Genomic DNA, 23,778 nt, shown 5'->3' with positions numbered 1-23,778 from the left:
AGTATGATTATTTTTGTTGGAGAGTAAGTTGACAATTCAGGAAGATCCACTATGTTGATTATATATCTGGCTGTACATATATGCACACTTTTGTGTGCTTCAGTTTTAAAAGTATAGCCTTAAACTGTTAAGTTGCAATATTAGGGCTATGTGGTTAGCATTCACTTGGTAATGGAGTAATAGCTAAGCACTTGGGATATAAAGAATGATACAGCAACTACACACTCCGAAACACTTTTTCTGGCCTTGGCAATTTGAAATCAGTCACACTGTGCTTACTCAGCCTATTTTTGTTGTCTTTCTTTAAGGATGCATAAAAATACCTTTTTAATTTTCTGAACAAGAAAAAAAATAAAAACACCATCTTCTACTACTTACATACCCAGTATTGATAATTATTACCATCACTGAATTGAATATTGTACCTCCATCACTGCAACTTAAAGAAAACATTTTTGAATTAACTCTCCTGTCAACTTGTTCTGATTTACTTCAATTCCCATAATTACTTGGAGAAGACCCAACTGTGCTCTAAGTCATCTTTCTTTATGAAATGTCCACCTTCTTCTAACACTTTGTATCAGCTAAAACACTCTTGACTATATACAAAAATGACTAGAGAATACCTTTAGAATTCATTTATACTGACTTACTCTTAATCAAGTATATACTTGTAAGAAATATTTTATGATATATATATATATATATATATATATATATATATATATATATATATATATATATATATACACACACACATCTGGAATTTAATGGAAGTAAATCTTGTATGTATCTCTCACATAAAGAAATTTACTAAAAGCTTAGGAAAAATATGGGATTGTGAATCAAGAATGAAAGTTTTGTCATTATTCTAAAACAAAATAATTTTAGAGCTATGGGAAAGATATTGATCTTTATTAATTACATATTATAATACCATGATATATACAACTGTTAGTTTAAATATAAATGAACAAATACAGAGTTTTTACAATATATCAGGCATTGTGCTAGATGGTGGACTAGGGTATTATTGTCTTTCTTTAGAACGGTATAATTTTTAGTTTTAAAATGTAATTTTAGCAGTCATGCCATTTCTTAAATTTTTTTCAAGTTAAAGTTAAATTATTTAACTTTCAAAAGTTTAAAACAGATTTATATTTCCAAGAGACCTTAAAACTTAAACTACCTGTTTGTTAGACATACAACCCCAGGAAACACAGAGAGGTCCAAACAAGATGAACCCAAAGAGGCCAACACAAAGGTATATTATAATCAAAATGTCAAAGGTTAAAAACAAAGAAAGAATCTTAAAAGAAGCAGAGAAAAACAGTTAGTTACCTACAAGGGAATTCCCATAAGACTGTCAGCTGATTTCTCAACAGAAAATTTTCAGGCCAGAAGGAATTGGCAAGAAATATTCAAGGTGATGAAAACCAAGGATGTGCAACCAAGATTTCTCTGCCCAGCAAAGCTATCATTTAGAATTGAAGGACAGATAAAGAAATACTTTCCCAGACAAGAAAAAGCTAATGGAGTTTATCACCACCAAAACAGTATTACAAAAAATGTTAAAGGCACGTCTTTAAGAAGAAAAAAAAAGATCTAAAATATGAAAAATAAAATGGCAACAACTACATATTTATCAACAATTACTTTAAATGTAAATGGATTAAATGCTCCAATCAAAAGACATAGGTAAGAAAACGAGACCCTTAAGTATGCTGCCTGCAAGAGACTCACTTCAGATTGAAAGGCGCATACAGACTGAAAGTCCAAGGGATGGAGAAAGATATTTCACAAAAATGGAAACAAAACGAAACAAAACAAAACAAAAGCTGGGTAGCAATACTTATTATACCAGACAATATAGATTTAGAGAAAAAAAAAAAGGCTACGACAAGAGACAAAGAAGAACACAGTAGTTCCACTTCTGCATATTTACAAGTATCCAAAGAAATCCAAAACACTAATTTGAAAATACGTATGCATCTATATGTTCATTGCAGCATTACTTACAATAGCCAAGATATGGAAGCAACCTAAGTGTCTATCAATAGATGAATGGATAAAGAAGAAATGATATGGGGTGGCCGATTAGCTCAGTTGGTTAGAGCGTGGTGCTGATAACACCAAGGTTGCCAGTGTTATCCCTCCATGGGCCACTGTGAGCTGTGCTTTCCCTTAAAAAAAAACAAAATACAAAACACACACACACACACACACACACACACACACACACACACACACACACAATGGAACATTACTCAGCCATAAAAAGGAAAGAAATGTTGCCATCTGCAACAACATGGATGGACCTAGAGGGTATTATGCTGAGTGAAATAAGTCAAAGACATATATCATATGATTTCATTTACATGTGGAATCTAAGAAAAACAAAATAAATGAAAAAAACCTAACAGAAACAAACTCATAAATACAGAGAACATTTTGATGGTTGCCAGATGGGAGGGAAGTTGGGGGGATGGTTAAGGGGGGAAGGGTTAAGAAATACAGATTGGTAGTTACAAAATAGTCATGAGGCTGTAAAGTACAGCATACGGAATATAGTCAATAATATTGTAATTACTATATAGTGTCAGTGCTGGATTTATCAGGGTAATCAATTCATAAGTCATATAAGTGTGTAATCACTATGTTGTACACCTGAAACTAATATAATGTATGTCAACTGTAACTGTAAAATGAAAAATTAGTGAAAATAAAAATAAAATATTTAAAAGTAAAAAAAAAATACCTATTTGTTATAATTTAAATATACTTACCTATATTTTTCTATTTGGATAGTTAATTTAATTTTTATCATAATTATTTGTACATTATTCACATCACTCTGCCTAATGATTCTAAGATTTATTTATGAATTACTGATCATCTAAGCACATGAAATAGGTGAAAATAGCAGTTAGGCAAATTGAGCCATTTGAAGAGTAAAGAAACATGAGGTTAACTTACGCCTATCACTTTGGGCAGTTAATCTCTACGAGTTTAGTTTTCGTCATCTGTAAAGTAGAGCATATAATAGCACCTACATAATATGGTTTTGGGGAGCATTTATTGAGTTAAAGTGCTGAGAACACTGCACATTGCCAGTGATCAATGTATGCTAAAATTTATGATTATTATCACATTAGCCGTTAGAGAAATTTATATGAACTGGTTTATTTGTCTATGTAAATGTTTAGGTTGACATAATTTTAAGGAACTGGATTTATCAACTACAGAAATAAACAGATTATGAAATGGCTTGGCCCATTTAATTAAAGCAAATGTGGCTTACCCTTAGTTCATCTGTTACATGTACATTCATGATTATATTTGTACTCAGGGCTTTTAAAGCACAATGAAGAAATGCATCGTGTTTGAAGTCAGAGATTTTGGGTCTGGTTTCTGCCTCCAACACTAACTAGCTTCACAGACTTGTGGTCATTTAAACTCTTACTCATTTTCCTCTCCTGTGATGCATACTTGCACATTTATTGAAAATATTATATAAGAATATCCACAGAAAGCACTCAATATTGCGAGTGTTGCATCAATGGCACCAAATAAAAAGTACATATTATTATCATATGTTTAAATAGTTCTCAAATTAATAAATCAATCAAAAACATTATCAGATAGGATCCACTTTTCCTAACTCACAAGCAAAAATTACTGAAATCAAAGCAGTTATTCTATCAATTTTGATAACAGGTGTGTTTTGCAATCTCATCTTACCTCTACACTTGACTATTCTTTGAAAGTGTGTGGAAAACTACAGTTATTACCTCGAGTCCACTTCCATATTCTCTTCTTCATCCTTTTATTTTCTCCTGGAATTTTCCTCATATACTTTTGTTGGCTACCATGAATGGGTCTATATATGTTGGGGTCAGATGGAATAAAGTGGGGCAGGCACAGGTATATTATTAGCGTATTCCCTGCCCTCCTCTCAGCTTCCATCAGTGTCCATGTACATAACGACTCATGGTTATGTAATAACAGTACTACCCATATCAACCATTTACTGAGCCTGCATTCTATGCTAGTCATTGTTTTATCCACTTTATTAGTATTTGCCTGGCAAGGGACAGAGTACTGAAAATAGGGAAAATGATTCTATGAGTTTATAACCTATGCAATGTCAGAAAAAAATGGTATAGCAGTTTTTAGTGTTTGAGTTTTTGGTTGTGGGGAGTAATACTTAAACAAAGCATAGCAATCAAAGATGTAAAATATATACATACATTATATATATATATAAATTCCACATGATTTTAAATAACATCAATTAGAAGAGGATCATGTGAAATTGTAACTATTTTATTACTAAGAAGATTGATTACATAAAACACCAAATTATTAATTTTTATAACGAGGACTAGTTTTGTTTATTTTTATTTAGAAACTTCAAGTTCAGGTCTACATTTAGTTCAAAATAAAAAGGAAACATATCACTCCAAAAAGTGTCCCATATATTTTCGTTCTGATAATGGATTGTATATTTGTTTTCACTTACCTCTTAAAGTCTTGCTTGAACCCACGCCTTCATAAATATTTAATGTATCTGTATAATATATATTAAAAGAATCGAAGCTCAGCTTAATGCAATGTCCTGGGTTTACACTAAAGTAAAAAGCAAAAGATAGATTACTACACTTGACGATTATCACAACTCTTAATGCATTCTAGAATTTGAATGTATTTTTCTAATTGTAATAAAAAAACCCATGACATGAGATCAAGACTCTTAAATTTTAAGTGTATGGTACAATATTTATAACTATCACAATGTTTATTGAATGCCAGTTCTCTAGAACTTTTTCAACGTGCATGACTGAAACTCTACACACATTGAACAGTGACTCCCCATTTTACCTTCCCCTGTCCTTCCAACCACCATTCCACTTTCTGTCTCTATGAGCCTGAATACTTTAGATGTGTCATATCTGACTAAATCTCCTTACCAGTAGTTGGCCTGTTCAGCTTTTCTATTTCTTCATGATTCAGTATTGGTAGGTTGTATGATTCTAGAATTTACCAATTTCTTCTAAGTTATCCAATTTGCTGGTGTATAATTATTTATACTAGTCTCTTATGATTCTTTAAATTTCTGTAACATCAGTTGTAATGTCTCCTCTTTCATTTCTGATTTAATTTGTTTGACTATTTTCTCTTTTTTTCTTAATCTAGCTAAATGTTTGTTTTATCAATATTTTCAGAAAACTCTTAGTTTCATTAATATTTAAAATTGTTTTCCTATTCCCATTTTCGTTTATTTGTGTTCTAATATTAATGATTTCTTCCTTCTGCTACCTTTGGGTTCTGTTTATTTTGCTTTTTCTAGTTTCTTGAAGTACAAAGTTAGGTTGTTCATTTGAGATCTTTGTTCTTTTTTAATATAGGTATTTATTGTTATAAACTTTCCAGTTAGTATTGTTTTTTCCCCATCCCATAATTTTAAGTATGTTGTTTTTTTTTTTTTTTTAATTTGCACTTGTCTATAGATATTTTCCAGTTTTCTTTTTGATTTTTTTTCTGAGACCCATTGTTACTCAAGAGCAATTGGAATTCCGCAGGTATCTTTTTCAGGAGGTCCTAATTTCTTGCTCCCTCTGGTGTCTGAATTGGCACTGCAAGTACTCTGGTTCTATAGAAGGCAAGCCACCCCTTATTTCCTTGTTCTCTGAAGCCCTCAGGCATTCAGTGTGCAGGCTTCTTAGCTCCCTGAGTCATGGGGGTCAAATACAAGTCTCTGGGACAGCCCTTGGAACAGTTGCAACGTTAGAAGTATGCTGCACTCCCTCCAAGAAATCATTTAGGATTCATGTTTTTCCATTTTCGTTTTCAGAGGAAGTCATTTAAATTTTTTCTAAAGCTTCCTGCTGACATAGGAATAGAAGGAAGGAATAGAATATTTTTCATTTTACTTATGAACAATGCTAATAGCCTTTTAGAAATGGTGCCTTTTAAATTTGATGTGATTATATTCGAAACAATATTCTCCAAATTGGTTAATTTTTCACTTGGCAAGAATTAGAACTGCCATTTTTAATACAAAATCATATCTTTGGCACAGAAGTGAAAGGTTGTACAGAACATGAAAACAGAGGAAATTATGCTCCTAGTTATATTACATGACTTTCATGAAACTTAGCTCTGAAATAGAAATTATCCAAAGGAACAGGATATTCTTTTTTCCCTGGATAATGCCAAGTAAATGTGTTTAAAACAATCTTCCCTTCATAGCCCATCTTATCTCTGGGATATATGTACACAGAAAAAACAACCCCTGTCAATATGGTGCCATTTCCTACCATTTGTTCGGCAAGAACCTGATGCTTTGTCCTTTAATATTCTTTAATAACCCTGTTACTTTGATTCTCTTAGTTTTGTGGTGAATCATCACAAAGATTAAAGTTATTTTACAATAGGTCAGATTAGGAAATCGTAGTCTCATGCAGCTCTTAAGAGAAATGAACCAGAATGTCATTTCTCAAAGTAGACTCCATAGAACACTTATGCTCTGTGGGGAAAAGTGTTCAGTGGCTTGATAGGAAATATATATTTTTTGGAGATTTACACGGCATGTTAACTTATTTAAGGCCATGAGAAGTCTTATACATTTTTTAAAGTATAAATAAATTTATTTCAGTATTCCTTATATTTATTTGAGTAAAAATTATGTGTTACTTAGAATATCTGGGAGGAACATCAGGTAATACTGCTCTGTGAAAAATGCTTAGGTAACATTAAGGTTGATTGGCCATCAGCAGTTTCATCACATTGATCATCACAATGATTGGATTCGTTAACTGAATTAAGAGCTTGGAGATTAAATATATACCATGTTTCCCCAAAAATAAGACCTAGCCCGACAATCAGCTCTAATGTGTCTTTGGAGCAAAAATTAATATAAGACCCAGTCTTATTGTACTATAATATAAGCCTGGGTGTTTATAATATAACATAATATAATGTAATGTAATATAATATAATACTGGGTCTTATATTAATTTTTGCTCCAAAAGATGCATTAGAACTGATTGTCCGTCTTATTTTCGGGGAAACATGGTATCCACTGACCCAAGTGTTATTCAAGATACAGTAAAATGGATGTATGTAGAGGGGAGTTATTAGCTCTTAATCTGCCATGACTAGATCACATCATAGGCGATTTTTATACAGTTACTGACAAAATAAGAAAGGAACTATTCTGGAACCTGGATGTAGGTGAAATGAAATACCACTTCTTATGATACACAGACATACATACGTGCTGTTTAACTTTGCAGCACTTGATTTGTTTCAACCACAGGAAAAAACATGCTACAGAGCCCAATGAGATGGCACTACTTATTAGGCAATATTGTTTCTAGGACAGAATACCTTTTTAAAAGGTTAAAAACAAGAGTGATACTTCTTGGAAAGGTTATCAATTGGAAAAGCTTTGCTTCATAGCTAATGAAAATAACAATTATCAAAAAATAAATACACCTTTAAAGGTGGCAAGACTTATTGCATCAGAGAAAGACTTTGTGACTTAAGAACAGGACATAGAAGATGGCATATTACCGTATAATCCACTGGCAAACAACACTTGATTTAGAAGGCTTTGGATAATTGGTAGCCTCAAAGGAACCCGAAGACTCTGTCAACAAAAATCTTCCATCACAAGCTGTGGCTGTGAAGAAAATGACAATTAATTTTAGACGAAAACAATCTCGGAAGGTTTTCTCAAATGAAATAGGATTCAAATTGGCTAACAAACACTTCACAGAAAACACATGAGTGAATCTGTGTATGAGGTGATTTTTCAAAACTGAAATGATCACATGAGAGTAGGTCAGATCTCATGCTTAGAACTCATAGGCTATCTTCAAATATTCTTACACAAACGCATTATAGAGTCCTTTAGAAAAGCATTTTATTTCTGGACACCGATACTTTAACTGTTTTCTTTCATCTATATAATATAAGGAAGCAAATATATCTGAATTGTAAACTTCCAATTTGGACAAATAACTACCAATTTTTTGTTCTTTACCCCATTAAAGTAGAGCTGGGGTAAATTTCAAATATATGCATCAAGTACTATATCCTCCTGAAACGATAAGAATATGGCCAAGCAAATGATGCGTGTGACACAAGTCACCTGTGGAGAACTACATTCACTCAGTCTATTTTACCTCATCACTTTCACTCCTTTTATGTGAACTTGCTATCTAGCTCAAAATTTTCATTCAGTATTTCTGAATATGTCTTGATTCCATGACTCCTCATTTTCCTCTTTTAATTCTTGTGCCACACTTATTTCATGCACTTCTTTTCAATGTCATGTATTATTAGTCATTTTTAATTTATATCTGAATCGCTTCCAACTTGATTAAAATCTTGAAAGCGTGAACCAGGAGTCGCACCTTATTGCTTTTTATTTTACCCTTGCTATGTATAGTATGTGTAAAAAAGTAAAATCCATTTGATTTTCACAACCTTTAGTTTTTCTTAGATTCTTTTCTGCACACTTAGTTGCTTAGTTCTGTTGATACCATATTATAAAACAATGACTGCTAGAATTTTCTCCTGGTAGGTTGTTAATTCCTCACATGCCAGAAGTGTTGATGGAGGATAGGTAGGTAAATCAAAGAAATTTATCAAAATTAAATCGCTACTCTTGCAATCTGAGTGGTGCTCAATAAACTAATCCTAAATTTATGAATGGAAAAGTCCATTGTAATGTTATGCACAAACTCTGTTAATCTATAAAATACAAAGTATTATATGGCATCAAATAATTTATGTGGACAAAATTAAAAATTGAAGAATTGAACAGTACATGAAAAATCTTGGTAAAAATCTCATGTTTTTGGTTGACTTTTTGCAATGTTTGGTATATTTTTTCAAAAGCATAAGAAAGTCACTTTGGTAAATAAATTTTAATTTTCAAGGTCTGTTTAAGAACAATACCCTGGGAATCGATTGTGTTGGATTATGACTTGATAGCCTGATTCTCAACAGGAGATAACGGCAATAAAAAAACAAACAAAAAAACAACAACTGAGAACTGAAAAGATAATAACCCAAGATGGGAGGATTACACTCTAAACAATCTGTACTGACTTCCGGAAACAAAATAGAAAAAAATTGTGGCTTGTTGAGAGAAATGAACCTCCTTTGGAACACTACAGGAGCAAACAAAGACAATTTAGGCTAATTTATATGATTTGAGGATAAATAGTAAAATATGTGACTTTTTAAGATAGAGCTTAATAATTTTCTAGACGGAAAAGAAAATCTCCTTTACCCTCAACTCTGACCACCACGAATCATGCCAAATAATTGGGACAATTAATCACTTAGCTTCAGTGGCCATAAAAGTAAGAATAGTGTCTGCTTGTATATGAGATATAGATATTTTTAATCACAGTTTGTCAAGAAATATATGGACTCCAAGATTACAGGGAATGCAAGACAGATTATAGGCAGTTCACTGCTACTGTAAATAGTTTGTATTTAATGAGGTAGAGCAATCAATCCTACCAGCCCTAAATATAACTGCTGGATTTTATGAAGTGTTTACTATGCGCCAGCCACTGTTCTAAAGTCTTTATATATGTATTAATGTAATCTTCACAATAACCTTATAAAGTTATAGGTAAGGAAACTGAGGCATGGGAGGGTTAAGTAACTAGCATAAACTTCCCCGGGTTGTAAGTGACAATTCACAGCCAGACAGCCTTACTCCAGAGCACACTGTACTATACTGCCTAATACTACAATATATAGAATTATCGTGATGGTATCATCCACTCTTTGAGCAAAAAAGCAGGGAGGGAAATTAGACAAAAAAGAGAATTCCATAATTTCCAGTGTTCTTAAAATTAGAATATAGATCACATTTGCAATGGCAGTGTGCAACAAGGAGGAAGCAAAAAATGACAGAGTGAAAAAGAGAACAGAACAAGACTGGCTAAAGAACTTGTAAAACCTATTTGCAAAGCTGGTACTTTTTAGTAATTTTTCACATCCATTCACTACATAAATTTGGGAAAGGCATCAACACCTTTGTGCCTCACAACAAGAGTCATAATTTTCCAAAAGCTGAGTTATATCCCTGGGAGCAGAGATGGTTATATGTTTGCTGTACTATTTTTTCATCCCTTCCTAGGCACGTGACTAAACTGCACCTCCCACAAGGGGTTATGTGACTGAGTCTGGTCCATAAAGTACTGCGGAAATGGTTGTGTTTATTTCCAGATGTGGTTTCTAAAAGGATCTCTGTAATGCTCTTCCCTTGTTTGTCAGCAGGTTGCGAAGGATCTCTGGGAGGATCTGGCCTCTCGAATGCTTACATAAGATGCTGCCCTTTCTCATCTTTCTTGACTGTGAAATAAGTGATCAACAAACAGTTATTGTCTTAAATAGCTAAGATTGTATTTAGCCAGTGCTGAAGAATATGATGAATTTGACTATCCAGTTTTCTATGAAGTTAGTGAGTTTTATTGGGAATGGATAATCTAATGGTCAAGTTCTGCTCTAAAGGGCCTCTGATGGAATTCCTGCATGCAAGTAAATATTAAGAACACTATTCCTGAAGGTATTTAAAATGCTAGGTTTGTGGTAGGGATTTTCCCATATATACTTTCAGTTAATTTCAGGATGTTTCAGGAGAACCTAATAATTTTACATAAGACAATGAAGCAGGATAACTTTTTGGAAACACCCAGCCATGTCTGAATAAGATTACTGGGCGTTCAGGGTTGTAACTTTTTAGACTTCAAAGTGCTTTCCACTGGAATATCAGAAAAAATTCTGAGTGGGAGGCAAATGAGCCTGTCAAATAATACCAGCTGTTCTATAGCCCTATCTGAAATGTTGTCTGTACTAGGATGGGGTTTATAAGGGTGTGATCTTAGAACCCATTGAGAGCTCCCTCTGCTGGCTCAGTACTTACTAATTGTGTGCTCAGGACACTGAATTCTCCGGGATACACAAGTCACACTTTGGTGGATGGGATCTATGTCCACCCACACCGGCAGACAATCTGGGGAGACACTTGCCAACTTCCAAACAAGCCTGAACATTGGCCTGAAGGCTGTGAGTCAGCATCTTTCCTTCTCTCAGGTCAGCTAAATAGTGAACTTTCCTGCTGATGCAATTCTAATCAGAAGAGAAAAACAATTTAAAGAAACCTTGGTTCAGCGATAGTCAGCTATAAGTTGTGCAAACCTAAATAACTAAAGACTGAAAGAGGAAGCTGTGTGAGGAAGTCAACATTAATGTGACTATTAATAACACAAACTAGAATTAGAGCTCACAGCTGGAGAAAAAAAAGAAATACAGAGTGAGCATAGGTCAACTTCAGATAGAAAGAATTCTCTTAAATTAATTTTGCTGTCAATGTAGATTGATGGACAAGGGTTTTCATGTAGAAATCATGCTAGTAGAACTGGTGCTGAGGTGAAGTCGCTGGTTAAATGATAAATAAAACAACTTATATGCCTGAAACCTAGGTGGATAAATACAGATTGATTGGTCTACTTCCTTATTCCACAAATCCTGTGTATTTATTTTCCAAAATAGATGCAATACTAATTTCAAAATGCAAATAACAAAGAGAATCAAGAAAAATATAAAATGGGGATCTAGGGGATTAAAAAAGTTAGTGACATGGATAGCAAGTTGATACTAAAGTTCAATTAACAAAAAACCTCCAAGATACTGAAAAGTAATGATGCATTTTGGTTGTCCTTAATGGTAATTTAGGGAATTAATTCAGTTCTAGTACTGAGGCTCATGTCTTGAGTTTATAGTGGCTCAGAAAAACAGCTCATGGTCTTGTAACTTATTTTAGGACAAGTTGTCGTACTTACAAGATATGTCTATGATTATTTTTTGATATGCACTGATATGAATTCATCATGAAAATTATTAACTCCATGACAGTAAAGACCAAATTATAGGTGTGGTTAATTTTCTGATTATTCAATTCACTTTATACATTTCCCCCCATTTAAAGTTATCGATCATCATTACTCAGGCTTAAATCTATGTGTCTCACTTTGACATACATTATTATTTTTGAAATCTAAATCCACATCACCTGTTTTACCTCATGATGGCACACTTGTATCATATTCTCCCTGAAAAGGTTTTGGAAATTGCCTGAAAACCATAACAAAAAAGAGGGTTTCTTTTTTGTTCTTTGAGTAACTTAGTTATATAAAATAGATTAAAAAATATTCTGTAGCCTGCACTTTCTTCCAATATGCTCCGAGTGTACTTCAAAGTATGTAGTTAAACTTTGAAGGTTTGAATTTTATCCAAGAACATTTGACTTGGGATTTCTTAGTAGAAGCCTGTTTAGTCAAGTTGTCTTTTTTTTTTTTTTTTTAATGTTTACCACCTTATTATATAATAAGGATACAGGTGAACAATCTGGAAAGGGCAAGGTCTGGGAGGTCCTGAGCTCAGGAGCTTCTGTCCCCATGGAGTGGAAGTGTCACTCTCCAAGTATGTGGATGTGTTCACTAACCCAGAAGCTCTCAGAAACTCATACTGCCTTCTTTTCAGTTGGTGCTGGGCAACAGACGTCCTGTCTTTTAAATGTATCAGGTGGATAGGTAATTTTTAAAACTTTAGTCATTATTGGAGGTTCATCTTTAATTAATGTCAAGTAAGAAGAGCAAAGTGAAGCAAATGATAGAAGAGCAAAGTGTAGCAAACAGTAACCATAGCCTTTCCACATTTCAGGAACTAATTTGCTCAGGGTCAATATTAAAACTGATCATAAACCACACCAAAAATTATTTATGTCATGCTTCCTGTTTAATTTTTCAAGAACAAATTGCAGGTTAGAATTATTCAACTAGTTCTTCACATTGCTTATCAGTCTACATTTATACTTGTGTGGTAATCTTTCATAGATATGTAACACAGCTATAAAATGAAGAAATAAACCAGAGTAAATATGTTTCAATCACTTAGAACCATGCTTGGCATATAGTAAGTATTATTTAAGCAATAATAATAATAATATTATTATTATTATTACCAACACCCAAAACAGATGCCAAAATTTACAAATAAACACAGATGTTTTATTCATGAGACTTCAAGATCTTATTCAAAGCTGGTTTCCATTATTCACAGAACTACAGCTTGAGTATACTTTTTGTCTACTTGTTTCTATGCCAAAAGACAAATAAAAACAACAATCAAAGTTAAGGAGTAGCAATTCCTTAAGTAGGGACCGTTAAAATGGAAAGAAAAAGACTGATATTATGATATGATGATGAAAAAGCATTCAAATTCATAATGATTAGTTTGCGGTAGTTTAATAAGGGATGAAAAAGAATGCCATTCTCTTCCCTCATTCATGACAGGCATTGTTAACTACAACATCCTTTCCATAATCATCAAATTAAATTATGTGTAATTAAATAATTTCAATATTGTATACTAATGTTTGGGAAAATATTAATTTAATTATTTTTTACATTTTGAATTAAATTATAATCATGGGTATTAGGATAGCTCATTCTTCAGTACTTTCTGGTATCTGAGGTTGTGCGTGTGTGTGTGTGTGTGTGTGTGTGTGTGTAAGTGTGTGTTTATGTATGTGAGTATGTATGTGTACATAGTGAGGGTCTATATATAAAAATTACATACATGGTCTATGGTCTTTATATATACATGGTCTATTGTCTCTCTGTATACACATGTTTTTGTATATACACATAGTCTATGTATATATACATGGTCTATGTATTAATATATATACGTGGTTTATGTATATATACATGGTCTGTGTAAAGTAAGGGGGGAGAGAGTAGGGAGGAGACATCACTTACCACAAGTTTTATTGTCTTCATCAGAACCATCTGGACAGTTTAATTCTCCATTACAAAATAAATCAATTGCTATACATTTTGTAGCATCAGCACAAGACCTTGAACCAGGCAGGCACTCTCTTGAGACTATTAGAAAACAAAGACTGAATTTGTAACTTTATTGCATAGTAGATTTAATTCTTACCATATGTACAAATTTGGGATATTAAGTATGTATTTTTTGTCACTTAGGTTCTTAGTTATAAGATATATTTCAATTTCTAATAGAAATATTTATTTCATTGAATGAGTTAATCATTTCTAAAAATTTAGAAGTTTACAATTTAAAAATACTATTTATCTTCATAGATGTGAAATATGAACGTTTACTTTGTTGATTTTACCCTTGATAAATCAATGCTACAGTTTGTACCTTTGGCCCCTAATGTTTACACCTCTCAGGATTGTTACATATGTTATATGGAGCAATTTACTGGAATATTTTTTACATCATAAACCACACCAAAAATTTATTTAATTCATGCTTTTGGTTTAATTTTTCAAGAACAGTATCTGCAATATCTAGTAATCACTTCATTTACTTACAAACATATTATTTAAAAATATAGTAGCTGAAGTCAAGGTTTGCATGCTGCAGAGCAAAATTTGTCAATGAAATCCACTTATAGTAAAATAAAACACTTAAAATTCCCAGCGCATTGCTCTATTGATCTGTGGAAAAACCTGATAGACATTTCGTTCGATATTTCTTTGCTTCTTGGGTCAGAGGTTCTTAGCAGGAAATATGCAAACATGCCCGTGAAGAGTTCTATTCCATACTCTTGCCAGGGTCTGATAAATTTGCACCTTTCGGTGTGCCCCGTCCTCCACCCACTCCTCTTCCACATACCTACATATAAAGATGCACCTGGAAACACATCTTACTTCTAGAAACTAACTTGGAAATTTTTAAGTGCAATTCTAAAAATAACATTGTTATATGCTCACTAGGTAAAGATATATGTTTTTATTTTTCAGAGCAATGTGAGAATTTGAATTTTTGTATATGGTTAGAATAACAATGATGCTTTAAAGTTTTTGAAAAATCTTTAAGATCAATAGCAGTTTTTGGTTATTGTTCTTAACCTTAAAACCAGCACTGCACTGCCATCTGCTGGGTTTTAAAAACATGTTTTATTCTGAAATTTCTCCTAATGTTCCATTAAATTAACTGGGAAAATAAAAGTGCTTGTGTCAATAAATCTACAAAGCTAATACTTAATTAGGAACATTTATGGACAGGGTTACTGTGTTTATATACAACTAAATTAGACTTCTGTAATTAGTTCCAATTAAGGAGGTTATAAACCAGTGGGAAATTCATGGATCACCTAACATCTAAAATAGAACAGGATAAAGATCAGAGCCATTCCCAAATGACAGACTACCTGCATTTAAGGGAATAAAAAAAGAATGATGAAGATGGTATTGAATAAACCCAAATGCATATTATAACTGTTGATAATTAAGTGTCCTTAATAATTGAATCCAATCCATAAATGACATAGTGTCAGTAGTATTCCATAAATGCTTTCTAAATAAACAACAACAAAAGCTTTATTTTAGAAACTCTATGTCTCATTTTAAGAGTAGTTAATAGAACTTTAAGTATTTAGCATTTGAAAGAATAGATTTGGGGATATAGCTGGGACGATGTATACTTTTGTCTTTCCTAATGCTTCCCATGGGAATTTCACTTCCTTATGCTTCACATCTCTTCTGTTGCCTATAGATCCAACCTCAAAACCACATAGGCAAGTGACACCACTTAGGGTCCTTTGATCTCATTCACGATCATTTACTCCACAAGTATTTATTGTCTATTTATTTATCCTGCATTTTTAAGGGATGGAAATAAAAGGATGAGTAAGAGAGAGCCCCTCCTCTCAGAGAGCTTGGAGTTAAGTGGGAGACTGGACCATAACCTAGTTAATTGTTTAAAAGAGATGTAAAAAAAAAGTGCTATGGGAACACCAAAGATTAGGCCATTAGTTCCTTTTGAGGCAGAGATTGAAAACATCTTCACAAAAACTAGGTTTTGAAGGATGCCAGGCAGAGAGGTATATGGAATGTATACATGATGATGTGACAAGAGCACATTAATATACAGAAAACAGATGAATCTAACTTTTCTGGATGGTAAGATGTTTGTGAAAGTCATGGAGGGAAGGGAGTCTGGTGCCAAATTCTAGAGGACTTTTTATCTTTGCAAAATGTTAGAAATCTTTTTCATAGGCAATAGCATTGAAAGTTTTTAGATATGTGTGTTATATGACCAGTCCATGCTTCATTAATACAATTCTGGCACCAAACAGAGCATCACATGGAGAAAGGAGGCAGATTGAGAAGCTGTTTCAATAGTCAAGGTGAAAGTTGATGAGGGTTGGAACTCTTGTACTAGTAGAAGAGATGGGGCATGGACTCAATTGCTATTTTACAAGTAAAATTGGTGAGCTTTAGTGGCCAGATGTGACCATGACCAAAGGGATGCTAAGAAGGTGATGCTAAGAATGATACCTACACTTTTGGAGTGGCCAGTTAAATTAGTAATGGTCATTAGTTACAATAGTAAATATAAGAGGAACAACTGTGGAATTAGAAAATGACTCTAGTTTGAAGTATTTTGATTTGAAAGTGGAAATAATAGGTACTCTAGTTTATGTTGTACTTGCTATTTCTCCAGACTCTATCTCATAAACACTTTTCAGCTGCCTTGGTCAATGAAGAAAGGAAAGTTACTCATATTGAAACCAATATGGAAAATATAAATACAATTGTTATATAAGGGCAGCACATTTTAGAATTTTATCAGACTGTATTTTTACCCAGTTTTCTGTCTCCCTCTTCTTACATACACATGTATGATGACAATTTCCATTAAAACCATTGACTAAAACATTAACTGTTACAGAAATTAACCAGATGCCAGTTTTTGTTTGTTTGTTTTGTTTTTGTTTTTTAATGAACTTCTTAAAACTAGTATTCTTTGACTTGTGGACTACTTTATTTGCCATTTCATTCCTTAATTTTTGCTCTGGTCTTTCTCTGTTCCTAAGTCTGTGTTGTACTTCTCAGAAGGGAATTTTCAGGAAAGGAGTTAAGTAATTGTATTTAAAGAGAACAATAATTGGTCTGTTTATTAGAAGCAATCAAATTGCCCGAATAGTAGTAGTTAAGTTATCTAGAGTAGGAAAAAGACCTGCACGTATTTTTATATCTATATGGTATTTTCAGGATAGTAATTTTCTGGCATATTATGAAAACCCACCAGTAAATCAGTATTATTTGGAATTCTACAAATGGAAGGTTTTAATGATCTATTTATATTTGTCTCGTGAAGGATTCAGTATAAACACAATGTGATTATACTTCAGCATGTTCCAAAGTCACAACAATTTCCAGTGATTTGGGTGAGGGATGTTTTGTGCTCACGTGGGCAGGCCCTGTGCTAGGCACTGTGGAGGATGAAAAGACTGAAATCCATTGCTTTTTTTCTTCCTAACCAGTCATAAATGTTACATGCAAGAAAATAATTTGAAAATCGTATTTTGGAAATCTGAGATTTTTATTTTACTTATTATTTAAATGAAGGTAATAATACGTTGTGGCCAAAGCTGTTTGAGACAAATTAAGCCCAAGATCCTTACAGTTTACTTGGGAGTAGAAGGAGAATTTGAATCCAAGAATACCTGCCTTTAGAGACCAAGCTTATTTCACTATATTGTGTTGGAAAAATAGATAGCACCTTACAGACATTCCCATCTACTTTGATAGAACAAATTTAATCTTTTTAACAAGACTATGGCTGGTCTATCCGAATGAAATGACAGTGGAAAGCTACTTTAATAGTTCTGATATTATGTGTATAGGAATGCTTTCATTAGAGTAGAGTGCTTAGCAATACAGACATGTTGTTCTCAAATGCAGAGAAAGAAAAAACCACTTAAACCAAATGCATTTGGTATCAGATAAAGTCCCCGTGTGGTGGTCCTGGGGCAACTCAATTGATGAACATAAGTCTCCGTTAGTTTCTCTTGACTCAATTTTATGTTCTTCACTAAATCGGACAATTCTTTTTCTTCTATTCCCCAAACCGCTCCACATAGTGAAATTGTAGCAAGATTGTATTTTGTATGAGACTGAGAAAGCCCACAATAATGAAGCTTTTGTTTTTCTGTAGTCGTTGCCTACAGGGTAAGCAACAAAAAGACTAGAACAAGCTGTATGCTACGAAGCCTTCAAGCATTTGAACAATTGCCCAGAACAATCCCTCCAGGGTTGCTCTTTAGCAGCCAAGAAATCAATCAGTGTAATGGAACCTTAGTTCTCATCTCTCTCCGTTAGTGTTCCAAACGGGTTAGTAAACCTTTACGGTAATTGGCAACAAAGGCAGTTGAACAGTAGAACATAATCCTCGTGGACTTTGTACCCGCTATCATACAAAAGTTATCTTTGGCAGAATTTATAATAGTATTAATGCCAGGTATATGATGCATGCATTTGTTGATTTTTCTCAAACTCTGTCTTGCAGGCATATAAAACGGAGAATAAACTTAACATCCCTGAAAAGCATATTCATAATAAATTATGGCTTGGAAACTACAGTTTTCAAGTTTAATTGCCTTGTTCCCCTCTATAAATCTATAATATCTTGCCAGAAGAGAGGAATAAATGGGAAGGATGATTTGGGGACTCATGGATCCAGTGAAAGAGGGAATATGATGGTTTGCCATCTACTTATCTTATTATAATTCTTTGAGGATTGATTATAGTAATTCAATACAGTCTCCAACAACAGGAACTTCAGAAATGGAGTTTTTGGTCAAATAAGTGACCAGATTAAAATGAACATTACTGAGTACAAGCATATTGCTTTAAGCTTAGTTTAGTTTTTAAAAAATCTTTTTAAAAAAAGTCTGTAACTGCTTTTACTTTCTAAGTTAGAAGGGGGAAAAGAGAAGGGAATCTCACTTTGGTTGTGTCACTACTTTGTGCCTGTCATGAATTGAGTCAATACAGTACTATCTGTATTATCTCTCTTAATTCTCATGACCACTCTCTAAGATGTATATTTTAATCTTTGCTTTTCAAACAATAAACGTAAAGTTTTAAAAGACTGGGTCACCTTCCAAACACTATATATACAGTAACTGATGAAATTAGTTAATGGTAGGTTCATCGTGCCTTTTCAATGATGGAGAATTGTATGTTACTTTTTGGTCTTCGATTTGAATATCAGATGCTTAAATAAACTGTGAAAGATAAGACTAAATGTATACTGATCCCATTCCTATAGTTTACATGTAATAAAGGAGATTTCTGCTACACTCTCAGGAGAGAAAAGTATCACAGGAGTATTACCCTATGTTCTCTGTCCCCCATTCACCATTTCCTTTGGCCAGGTGAATTAGGCATATGGTTCAGCCACTTCTTATTTTTTTGAGGAGTATGTCTTTAGGACAGTAAGAGGAAAAAAACTTGTTTTAAGTCCAAGAATTTCTTGCTTTAACATTGATATTTTCCCCAAGTCATTCCACATATTTCTCTTAGGATATTTTATGTACCTAAGAGGTCCTTGATAACTGTGAGTTATATGAATCACTCAGTGGATCAATGAACAGACAGACAAATAGAAAACAAGGCACTAATTTGGATATTTGTTGCTGACTTTCAAAGTGTTAGAAATAAATTAATGAAAATATATTAAAATGATTTTTTCAGTTTGCTTGTAGACTAAACAAATTAACCATCATCAATCCTAAAAGCATTTTTTGAAATTGTGTTGAAAGATGATTTTAGCTGCCATAGTCTTCTACATTGGAGAAAGGATTATGGGCTGAACAACTGTTTTATTTTTCAATATGTTGTGCTGTTATATGGATAACACTTAAATACAACACCAAGCAGGCTTATCCCACCATAACAGACCTCTGTGGGTTTGGAGGTGTGATGGTATATTTCATAAAGTGTTTTAATGATTCACGTATTACTTTGCTTTTCAGACATCACACAAAACATTTTAACCAGAATTATTCAGTCTTACTCAGAGGGTATTTATAGTTTCATAAATATCCTCTCCTTGTATGTACATAACATGTGATAAAAATTTTAATTACACAAATATGGTGATATTTTAAGAGTTGAAGATCATCATCTTTTACTTAAAAAATAAAAGATGACTTAAAAACCATAACAACCTCTGCTCTACAATTCTAAAGATCAATGAAAACATAAAATATTTCTTCTTAGATCCAGATACAAATGATATATTCTTAAGTTAACAGATACTAATAATTCATAGTAACGTTAAAACTGTCAAGTTAAATATTAAACAGAAAGAATATATAATCGATCACTAATAATCAGTTTAAAATGTAAGAGTTATTTTAATGTCATTTATTTTTACAGACAAGATAACAACCAGCAGTCCTCTGAAAACCCCAAGTCAATTTTTATAATATTTAAAACATTTTCACTAATGTTTCCTTTTAGGTTCCTGAGAATTCTCTGATAGCACAGCAGTTAATATTACCCCTGTTTTATAGATAAGAAAACTAGAGAATAAAAGTTTGCAGTTTGAGCCTAACATTTCACCAAAAGTAAGCAATATATTTGGGGTTAATGCTCGGATTATCTGACCTTACTCGAGTCCTCTGTTAGAACCATGACTATTACCAATGGCAATGAATGTCACCAATAGAATCAAAACGTAGGTTTCATCAGATGTGAGGGATTTTATTTTTTCCTTTGATTATTCTCTCTGCATGTAAGTTAGACATGCTTCACCTCTCCTCTGTCAACTTTAAAAATAAAACAGCCAGTTATTTTACACAAAATGGGTTTATTCAGGAATTGCCAGAGGAATTGCAATTTGGGACATGCAAGCTATGACAAAACCAAGAGAAAATTACTTTTTAGAGAAAAAGAGGGAGTTTCCAGGAGCTGTTAAAAACAAGATGCCCGTTGGAAGAAACCGGGAGTTTAAAGTGGATTGGCTTCCCATTGGCTGATTAATGATGGTTTATCATTGACTGGGCCTGTTGCTAGGCTAGGGGGAAATTTTTCTTCCTTCTGCTGGTCTGCAAGGTACAGTGAGTGGTTGTGTGTGAGAGCTCCTCCTGCAGAGCTTTCTGACTCTATCTTAAAGGATTTTCTTTCTTTTCGCACATCTTAACAGCTGTACTGGTTGCCAAACCAGTACCAAAGTGGCCTTGGATTCATTCATTCACCAGCTTTTCATTCAGTGCCTATTTGTACCTACTACTGGTGTGTACATCTTTGATGTGACAATTTATCTGGATTCCTAGTGATTATCTACTGTGCCTCTGTGTATCTGCCTGTTAACTAAAGTGCCTTCTCGGGTCCTAAATTAATCTGCATCTTGAATGGCCTACATGTGTCCCTAATCTCTTCAGGTAAACTCTGTACAGGCAATGTTCCAATATTCTCAGGAACCTAAAAGGAAATATTAGTGAAAATGTTTTAAATATTATAAAAAATTGACCTGGGGTTTTCAGAGGACTGATTGTTATCTTGCCTGTAAAAATAAATGACATTAAAATAACTCTTACATTTTAAACTGATTATTAGTAATTGATTATATATTCTTTCTGTTTAATATTTAACTTGACAGTTTAACGTTACTGTGAATTATTAGTATCTGTTAACTTAAGAATATATCATTTGTATCTGGATCTAAGAAGAAATCTTTTATGTTTTCACTGATCTTTAGAATTGTAGAGCAGAGGTTGTTATGGTTTTTAAGTCATCTTTTATTTTTTAAGTAAAAGATGATGATTTTAAATTACCAATAATAACCAAACATAGGATTCATTAATTTTATGATGGCTGTAATCTTAAATGTTCTAGGTTAATTTGATGTTATTTGAAATAGAAGCTTGGATTATGCTTAGACCATGGGCTTTGGAGTCCAAAGGAATTGCGTTCAATTCCTGAGTTTGACAATAGCTGTGTGAATCTTTTTAAATGGAAAAAATATTATTATTCTATAGGATCATTCTGATAATTAAATTACATAATGTTTATAAAATACAGTAACTGGACCAAGCAGATACTTAAAAAAAAAAAATAGAGCTTTCAGATATTATAAAATGGTCATGATTACAGAGAGTACCAAAAGTTACACCTTTATGGTTTTAAAACAATTTTTCACTTTAAAAATTATTTATATAAAAATTTGATATTTTGAATGACTTCTGAAATATTCAGAAAATTTTCATTATTCATGATTTATGGAAAACAGATTTTCAGAGGGGTAAAGAGATATGCTCAGTGATTCTGGTAATGGGCAGCACCAGGATTAATGTTTATGTCTTCTGACTTCAATTTAAATGATTTTTTAATAATCAAATAACTATGTTTTAAGACAATTCTGTTAATTCTAAAATTATTGATAATTTCCCAAAGCAGACTCTTTTATTGGTGGCGTGATTTTTATAAAACAAAGTGAAGTTCTAAATATAGAGAGCAGTAGTGACCAATTGTAGTTAGAAAGATGCAGTGAAGAAAATGCTGGAATAGAGCAAAGTTAACATTAAGTCTTAGATTCTTCTTTCCAAAGAGTGCAATGCATTTTGAAACTTTTTTTCTCTCATTCCTAGTAACCTTATAGATGGCTTCATCTCTAAGGCTGTATGATCAGAACCTTATTTGGGGGTCATACACACATATGCGCACGTGTGTGCGCACACGCACACACACTCACACCAATACATGTATACATATGTATACAGAGTTTAAAATATGAAATTGGAAATGCATATCCTTGGCAGTTATGACTAAGCATTATGAACTCTGCAATATTCTGAACTATATTACTCTGAACCAAAATTTATGTTTCTTACATTTTAATAGAAAGACTAAATGTCTCAAAAAGAGCTACTAAAGAAAAATGAATCCTTCCCTAATGTCATGGAGTTTGATGTTCACCAAGTTAGTTTTTAAAATGCCAAGTTAGTTTTCACTGACCTGAAGTTGTTGCAGGGCTTGCCGTAGAGAAATTCTCCAAAGATGCTATAATAAAAAGTAAAGTTCAGTTGAAAAGTCAGCTCATGATATGCATAAATTGCAAAACATTAAGTACAGTTTAAATATTCATTCAGAGGACATGTGAGCCTTTAGAGTTCCTGTTGCATCCTATCTCATGCTAAATGTTCCTGTTATTATTTAACTGTGATCCATTCAATGAATATTCTCTCTATAAAATTTACCTATCCAAAAAGTTTGCTTTATTTTACCCATTTAAGAAAAATATCTACGAGTACTTATTCATCATAGTTATATAGAATAATTTATATTTAAGACAGCTAATGTAACATTACACACAAGATCTTTTCGATCTAGAACCAATGGTGTTTCACTGATACATGTGAAAGACATCAAAATAATCTTGCATATAATATTGCTGGGAATAAGTACTGTCTAAGTATAAAGTGCTTTTCATATAAAAAAATAACTAGGTATTTTCTTCACCCTTTAACATGTTTTACAGTTTTTAAAATATATGTATTTTTGTATGACAAAACTATGACAACTATGTAAGATATAAAAGAAAACAAAGCATATCTTATGAAAAACCTTCATCTAATGAATGTTTTTATTCAAAACTGTATTTATGGTAAGTGGGTTAAGAGGTTTGTCTCAATATTTATTCATTTCTGCATTGTCCAGTTTCTACAAGATCGATAGCAGTTTCATAAATGATATATGAATATTATTGATGAAGAAGATAACAAGGTTTATACCATTTTTTCATAAAGAAGATAGCATTTTAATTTTTATTATGATTGATTATGCAGTATACTATGCAAAACTCCAAGGAATTTATGAAATTCTTAACCAATTTTAAAATGTAATAAATTTG

The 23,778-nt window shown here is 32.8% G+C and overlaps 1 protein-coding gene across 2 annotated transcripts in view; it reads right to left on the bottom strand.

The window, feature by feature from the left end:
• Nucleotides 1-23,778, bottom strand: part of TMPRSS15 (transmembrane serine protease 15) — a 111,857-nt gene that overhangs the window by 74,320 nt on the left and 13,759 nt on the right. The window contains exons 5-10 of one of the 2 annotated variants that reach the window (XM_074326540.1): nucleotides 22,884-22,928; nucleotides 21,418-21,432; nucleotides 14,676-14,702; nucleotides 13,857-13,982; nucleotides 7,579-7,687; nucleotides 4,523-4,629 (exon numbers count right to left, since the gene is read on the bottom strand). In XM_074326540.1, the coding sequence (XP_074182641.1) occupies nucleotides 4,523-4,629; nucleotides 7,579-7,687; nucleotides 13,857-13,982; nucleotides 14,676-14,702; nucleotides 21,418-21,432; nucleotides 22,884-22,928 (429 nt within the window). The remainder of the gene's footprint in view (nucleotides 1-4,522; nucleotides 4,630-7,578; nucleotides 7,688-13,856; nucleotides 13,983-14,675; nucleotides 14,703-21,417; nucleotides 21,433-22,883; nucleotides 22,929-23,778) is intronic. The other variant, XM_074326546.1, reaches the window with a different exon arrangement.

The sequence above is a fragment of the Rhinolophus sinicus genome, linkage group LG01 (genome assembly GCF_036562045.2).
Source record: "Rhinolophus sinicus isolate RSC01 linkage group LG01, ASM3656204v1, whole genome shotgun sequence".
In the NCBI taxonomy this organism is placed as follows: Eukaryota; Metazoa; Chordata; class Mammalia; order Chiroptera; family Rhinolophidae; genus Rhinolophus; species Rhinolophus sinicus.
The sequence above is the reverse complement of the archived record's forward strand: the minus strand, read 5'-3'. Positions and strand labels throughout refer to the sequence as shown.